At 40.8% G+C, this 7,844-nt stretch overlaps 1 protein-coding gene across 1 annotated transcript; it reads right to left on the bottom strand.

The window, feature by feature from the left end:
* Positions 1-3,314: 3,314 nt before the first annotated feature.
* Positions 3,315-3,908, bottom strand: LOC118357011 (ATP synthase subunit d, mitochondrial-like). Its single transcript, XM_035727736.1, has one exon. It carries the CDS (start codon positions 3,866-3,868, stop codon positions 3,383-3,385), a length of 486 nt encoding a protein of 161 aa, XP_035583629.1. The 5' UTR covers positions 3,869-3,908; the 3' UTR covers positions 3,315-3,382.
* Between the last annotated feature and the right edge of the window lie 3,936 nt (positions 3,909-7,844).

The following is a 7,844-nucleotide window of genomic DNA, read 5'->3' as shown; positions in this document are numbered from 1 at the left end:
CTCAGTCGTTAAGCGCCTGCCTTTGGCTCAGGTCATGATCCCAGGGTCCTGGGATCGAGCCCCGCATCGGGCTCCCTGCTCGGCGGGAAGCCTGCTTTTCCCTCTCCCACTCCCCCTGCTTGTGTTCCCTCTCTCACTGTATCTCTCTCTGTCAAATAAATAAAAAATAAATAAAATAAGTTAAACTACCCAGTCTGTGGTACTTTGTTATGGCAGCCCTAACAAAGGAATACAGTTTCCTGTCCTTGAATCTGGGGGACTTGTGACTACTATGGAAATGATATTATGTAACTTCCTAGGTTAGGTGATAGAAGGCAATAAAGCTTCCATTAGTTCTCCTGGAAGACTGGCCAGCCATGCCATGACAAGCTCAGGCCATTGAAAAGGTCACAGGTTGGTGTTCTAACTGACCAGCCCAGCTGACAGCTAGCATCAACCAGGAAACATGTAAATGTATTTTACATATTTGTAAGGTGTAAATAAATGCACTTCCAAATGCTACATATTCCCAGCCCTGGGTCACCCCAGCCTTCAAATTTTTCTGAGTCCCTAGATATTTAGTGCAGAGACCTTGCAACCCCACTATGCCCCTTGTGAATTTCTGACTCACAGAGGTCACAAGCATAATAAAATGTTGTTTTAAGCCAATGAGTTTTGAGATAATTTGTTACATAGTACCTGGTAACATGGCTTTAAAATTATCTTTGTTCACTAATTTTTACCTTCTATGGCTGGTATTTTTATTGAAACTTTCAGGTACCTTTGATTCTAAATGATGGTCACCACTTCTCTTGGCTCTTCATGACATTAGGCTCAGATGTTAGGGACAGTAGGTGACCCTGCCTTAAGTCAATTTAACAGACCACCAATGAATGGATTTCCGACAAACTGAACAGGACAGACAACAGTGGCTTAGGGGTGAGGGTAGGAATTTCAGAACAACTTCTGAGATGAGTAAGAGTGCTAGCAAGGTTAGTACAGTTTGCCTGGACAGAGAGGGAATCTTGGAACCCCAAAAGGCAATACTTTCCTCATCTGGGGCACAGAATCCAGGAAAAAAATAAAGCAAAAGTGCCAACCTATCAGGGGGCAGAAAGTATTGGCTGTTCCAGAAGAACGAATTGGGATGCAGATTGTGGCAGCATCTGAAATCTCAATGAAACTAGGCAGCGCTGCCTACAAGGTAAGTGTCTGAATGCCTCATAATCAGGGTCCAGAAAGAAGACATGGGCCAATCTGCGCTGAGGAGCTATGTTCATCAGGCTCAAGGTATCAAACCTCAGGAAAATGCAGGTTGTAAATCTCCCCAATTATTTCCTAGCTTGCTCTTCTTTTTAGACTTTTGCTTTGCCTTTCATTGTGTTTGGATAGAATTCATTTTGAGCAATTCTAAATTTTGTCAGGGATTGGGAGAATTAAAAAGCAAACAAACAGCTTTACTGAGGAATAATGGATATCTAATACAATGCACATACTTAAAGTGTACAGCTTGATAAATCTGGACATATGTATATAACTATCACCTTGATCAAGACAGGAGACAAATCCATCACTCCCAAAAGTTTCATGGCCCTTTTAAATCCCTGCCTGTGTCCTTTCATGCCCTGCTAAGGGCTGGGAGCGTTTTAATCCATACACTTCAGCCTTGCTTGGGAGGCATATTGTCCCTAGTGGTACTGGCCACTGGCTTGCTGAAGAAGTCTCCTGGATACAAAGAAAAGTGGAAAGTCACAAGTTCTGTACAATGGTGTGTGTGTGTGTGTGTATGTGTGTGCATGCACGCGCCTGTGCATGCATTATAAGCCCATTTTTTACTACCCTGGAAAGACCTCATGAGGTTGTAGTTCTGTTACCTGAGAACTTTTTTTTTTTTTAAGATTTTATTTATTTGATAGTGCAAGCACAAGCAGGGGAAGGGGCAGGCAGAGGGAGAAGCAGACTCCCCGCTGAGCAAGGAGTCCAACTCAGGGCTCGATTCCAGGACCCTGGGATCATAACCTGAGCCAAAGGCAGCCGCTTAAGCAGCTGAGCCACCCAGGTGTCCCTACCTTCTTGAGTATAGTTTCTCTTTCAAGCACAGGCTTGTCCACACTGAGAGGCATTGTGCTGGAGATGAGAGCGATGAATTCCCAGCTAACTACTGCTATTGAGAAGTGAGAAGGAACTGGGGCACCTGAGTGGCTCAGTTGGTTAAGCAACTGCCTTGGGCTCAGGTCATGATCCCAAGCTCCTGGGATTGAGTCCCGCATCGGGCTCCCTGCTCAGTGGGGAGTCTGCTTCTCCCTCTCCCGCTGCTGCTCCCTCTGCTTGTGTTCTCCTGCTCTTTCTCTGTCAAATAAATAAATAAGATCTTTAAAAAAAAAAAAAAAAGAAGTGAGAAGGAACCACCTTGAACCTGTTAGAAAGACTACTATGAAAACAAAACAAAACAGAAAGTAACAAGTGTTGGCGAGCATGTGGAAAAATTGGAACCCTCATGCGCTGTTGGCAGGAATATAAAATGGTGAATCCACTGTGGAACACAGTATAGCAGTTCCTTAAAAAATTAAACACAGATTTACCATATAATCCCACAATTCCACCTCAGAGTATATTCCCCAAAGAGTTGAAAGCAGAGACTCAAAGATTTATCCGTAGACCCACATTCATAGCAGCATTATTCACAATAGTCAAAAAGTGGAAGCAACCCAAGTGTCCATCCACAGATGAGTGGATAAACAAAATGCGGTCTATACATACAATGGGATATTATTCAGCCTTAAAAAGGAAGGAAATTCTGACACATCCTACAACATGGATGAATCTTGAAGATATGTTGAGTGAAAAAAGCCAGACACAAAAGGACGAATATTGTATAATTCCATTTAATATGAGCTATTTAGAGTAGTCAAATACATAGAGGCAGTAGAACATGGTTACCAGGCGCTGGGGGAGGGAGAATGGGAAGTATTGTTTAATGGGTATGGAGTCTCAGTTTTGCAAGACAGAGAGTTCTGTGGGTGGCTGGTGGCAATGGTGACACAATGTGAATGCACTTAATGGCACTGAATTGCACTCTTGAAATTGGTTAGGATGGTAAATTTTATGTTTATGTGTATTTTACCATAATTTTTTATTTAAAAATGAGAGAAAAGAGAAAATTCCACGTGGAATTTTTGGCCTGATGAGAAGGTTATGGTGAACTTTGCTTTGTATTTTTGTCATTTTTCTTTTATTTTAAAACTAATACATGTAACAGGGGACTTCAGCCATGTTGGTAATATTTAAAAAAAATTTTTTTTTTTTTTTTTTTTTTTTTTTTTTTTTTTTTTTGCACCGTATCATTATTTTTAATGTCCAGCATTTACAACACGAGGGCCAGAGCTTTCTCCCCAACTCAAGTTTATAAATTCTCAATTGGCTTGTGAGGCCAATAGGGATACTTCTTCTTGTCTAATCTGGTTTCTGGGAAGACTTCATTCAGGTCCTCAATGGTCATCTGATCAAATGGAATTATGTTCCTCATCTTCTCCAGCTCTTTTTCATATTCCTCAATCCTGGCCTTTGAGAGAGACAAAAACTCGGCACAACTTTTCACATCTTCTTTTTCTTCAGCATCCACCTGAACAGTATATTTATCCTCTGGCACAGGAACCTTCAGGGCATTAAACTTCTTCTCAAAGTCATCTACCAAACCAGCCTTTGCCACATTGGCCTTGTAGTAAGCCCAGTCGATAGCAGGTGGTTTCTCAGGGAGAGTAGCCAATCTGGAGGTAAGTGTCTCATTCCAGGATTTCAGGGAGTTAGCAATGGCCTTCTGGTTTCGGGGTATGATCTCCCCAAAAGCTACCCAGTCAATGGTTTTTAGAGCAAGTTTTCGCGCAGCCATCTTAAGATCCTTCACCGACCGACCCCGGCGGCCTAGAGTCCACAGCCTAAAAAAAATTTTTTTTTTAAATTTCTAAGCAAACTCTACATCCAACGTGGGGCTGAAACACACAACCCCACAATCCAGAGTCGTAGGCTTTACCAACTGAGCTAGCCAGGCCCCCTTAATATTGGTAATGTTTTCTTTCTTAAATCAAGCAGTGGATAATTAGGTATTTTGTATTTTAAAAAAGTATATCTTTTCTTCTATCTAAAATACTTCATACTAAAATATTTAGAAATTGAAAACGTCTATTCAACAAACATTTTGGGGGTGCTTTCTCTGTGCCTGGCTCTGTTGTATCATTGGGATACAGCTATAAACAAAACTGATACAATCCCTGCCTTCATAGAGCTCACATTCCCAGGGAGGGATTGTTTGGAGGAAGCACTTTTTTTTTTTTTTAAAGATTTTCTTTAATTTTTTGACAGAGAGAGACACAGCGAGAGAGGGAACACAAGCAGGGGGAGCGGGAGAGGGAGAAGCAGGCTTCCCACTGAGCAGGGAGCCCGATGTAGGGATCGATCCCAGGACCCTGGGATCATGACCTGAGCCGAAGGCAGATGCTTAACGACTGAGCCACCCAGGCACCTCGAGGAAGGACTTTTTACATAAATGATTATTTCTTTGGGATGGATCCCTAGAAGTGGAATCACAGGGCAAACAACACTACAAACATTTGGAGGATTCTACTGCATCCTGCCAAATGCCCTCCAAGCCCATGAGTAAGCCTCAGCAGTGCCCATTTCCTCATTCCTTGCCAGCCTTATGTAATTTTTTTGCTCATTTTGGGGAAAAATAGTATCTGCCTAATTTGAGTTTCTTTAATTACTAGCAGTTAAAGTAATTATAAACAAGATGAAACAGTTTTCAAATGTTTTTCTATCTTCTAAAAAAATTAATTCGTAAGGACAATTTTTAATTTTATTAACTCTCGGGGCGCCTGGGTGGCTCAGTTGGTTAAGCGACTGCCTTCGGCTCAGGTCATGATCCCGGAGTCCCGGGATCGAGTCCGGCATCGGGCTCCCAGCTCAGCGGGGAGCCTGCTTCTCCCTCTGACCCTCTCCGCTCTCATGCTGTTTCTCTCTCAAATAAATAAATAAATAAATAATCTTAAAAATTTTTTATTAACTCTCTGCTGGTCATATTTGTTACATTTATTTTCCCCAACTGGTCTTTTCCCTTTGCCTCTGCTTATATATTTGTACACAATTTTTATGTAGCAAAATCTATCCACTTTTTTCCTTACAATCCATTCCATTCTCTGATATCAAAAGTCTTTGCTCATTCCACAATCCAATAAATAACTCCTGTATTTTCCTTCTTTAAAAATGATTTCAACATTTGTATTGACTTTCAGCTAAAATATGGCAGTTGGGGGATGTGGGAGGTATCCTTGCCCTCCTTTCCCTGCTTCTAAAGAACCACTGGTTTTATTTACCTAGAATTTCCTTCGGTATATGGGCTAAAAGTCTAACTTTTCCCCCCCACTCCAGAAAAGTTAATCAAGCTGTCCTATACCATTTACTGAATGAGTCCTTTATTTTCCCTCAAATGGTACCACATTTGAGTTGTATACTAAGCCCATATTCACAGTTTGTGGCTTGTTTGTGGACATTACAGTTTATACCATCACTTTACTCTCATGTGAGATCTCTGTTATTTGGATTATTGCAGCTACTTAGTAATATTGGGTAAGATAATCTCCAATGCTCAACCACTCTTCTTTTCCAAAACTTCCTTGGTTACTTTCACTCATTTTTTCTGTGATATAGTCTGAATGACGTTTTAAAAAGCCATGATAATTTTTTTATTAAAACTACATTAAACTCATAGATGTAGCTAAGAGAAGTTAACATCTTTAAAATAGTCATATTTCCACCTAATTACAGGTTTTTTTTAAAGCAGAGCCATGATTTATCTGTACTTGTTTCATACCAGCAAAGCCTTGCTAAACACAGCATGCCAGGGAACGTGTTAAACACTGTGTGTGGATATGAAGATAGCTACTCTATGTCCTCCAACAGAGGTCACTCGCCCAAGTCAGAACGTGATGATGCAACAGAAGATGCAGAAGAGATGAATTTAAAAGGTACAATTTGGAAAAAAGGTACAATTTGGCATATTTTGGCCTGTCTACATCCATGAAATTGTCACTACAGTCAAGATAGTGAGCATATTCATCACTCCCAAATTTTCCTTGTGTCCCTGGGTAATCTCCACTTCCATTTCCCCACCATCTCTAGGCAACCACTGATACACTTTATGTCATTCTATATTTGTTGGCATTTTTTACAATTTTATATACATGGAGTCATACAGAATATATTCATTTTTGGCTGCTTTCACTTGTCATAATGATTTTGAGGTGCATCCACACTGTTGCATGCATGTATCCTTAGTTCATTCCTTTTTGTTGCTGAGTAGTATTCCACTGTATAGATATGCCACAGTTTGTTTTTTCATTTACCTGTTGATGGACATTCCAGTTTTTGGCTCTTGCTGGTAAAGCTGCTGTGAACATTCATATACAAGTCCTTGAATAGCTGTATACTTTTGTTTCTCTAGGGTACATAGCTAGAAGATACTGAGATACTGCCAAATTGTTTTTCAAAGTAGTTGTACCATTTTACCTTCTCACCAAAAGATGCTAAGGAAATTCAGTGACTATCCTGTCAACAGTGCTGGGACAGTTGGATATACATATGTAAAAAAAATAAAAAATAAGCCTCTAACTGCATGCCATATAAAGCCATTTACTTAAAATGGATCACTGACCTAGATAAATGTAAAGCCTAAAACTGTAAAGCTCTGAGGAGAAACTACTTTAAAATACTGAGATTGGGTAAGGTTCCACCGAGAATGTGGCATTTGAGCCAGGCCATGTAGCAAGTAGGACTGGAAGGACTGGGCAGCAAACTGGACATTATGAAGTGAGGAGGGAGTACATGGTAACCTGACATCTTGCCCAGTTCTCGCTGGCAGAATGGCAAGATGATTAACGTAGAAGTGATCAGGCTTACAGAAGGAATGGTGGTTTCCAGAGTCAGAAAAAAACATTTGAGTTCCTAGCCCAGAGTTTGGTAGACATGTCCAGCAGACATGACCCTGGAGTGCATGAAAAAATGAGGAGGGAGATAGGAATTTTCAAATTACTTGGATAATTAACAGATAATGCTATAAGGGTAGATGATCTCAACAAGGCATAGAATACAGAATGAGGTAGAGCTGGAGACACAATCTTGGGGCTCGATCCCAGAACCCTGAGATCATGATGTGTGCTGAAGGCAGACACTTAACTGACTGAGCCACCCAGGTGCCCTGATACAGGATATTCTTACTAGAGCAATAAAAGGAATCCTTTACAGGATTTAAGGATTTGAGTTCCAATAGGTCACTGCTCTGCTCAACACCTTGCAATATCTCCTTGTTTCATTTAGAGTAAAAATACAAGTCCTAATAATGCTACCTATACAGTCACCTCCTCCCATCCCACAGCCCTTTGATCTCATCTCCTATTCTAGGACTCTGTTCCTTTCTCCCCTTGCTTACTCCACTAGACTGCTCTGGCCTACTTGACACTCCTTAAATTTGACTAAGCATGTTCCTGCGTCAGGGCCTTTGCCCTAATTGTTCCTTCTGCTTGGAATTCTCCTCCCCGAAATATCCAACTGTATCATTATTCCAGTCTTCGTTCACTATTTAAAACTGTAAACTACCTGTCCCTTTCCACACGATACCCATCACTCCCAACCCTTTTACCCCTCTTCTATTTTCCCCCCACAGCATCTGTTATCTTGTAGCATACTATAGAAGTAATTAACTAATGTATTCATTTTTATTTTTTTAAAGATATTATTTATTTATTTATTTGACATACAGATAGAGAGCACAAGTAGGCAGAGCAGCAGGCAGAGGGAGAGGGAGAAGAAGGCTC

The sequence above is a fragment of the Zalophus californianus genome, chromosome 5 (assembly GCF_009762305.2).
Source record: "Zalophus californianus isolate mZalCal1 chromosome 5, mZalCal1.pri.v2, whole genome shotgun sequence".
Lineage (NCBI taxonomy): Eukaryota > Metazoa > Chordata > Mammalia > Carnivora > Otariidae > Zalophus > Zalophus californianus.
Note: the sequence above shows the minus strand (reverse complement) of the source record. Positions and strands in the feature narration are given on the sequence as shown.

What these genes read in the sequence shown, in the direction of transcription:
- LOC118357011 (XM_035727736.1), bottom strand. Translation starts at nt 3,868, where the DNA reads ATGGCTGCGCGAAAACTTGCTCTAAAAACCATTGACTGGGTAGCTTTT.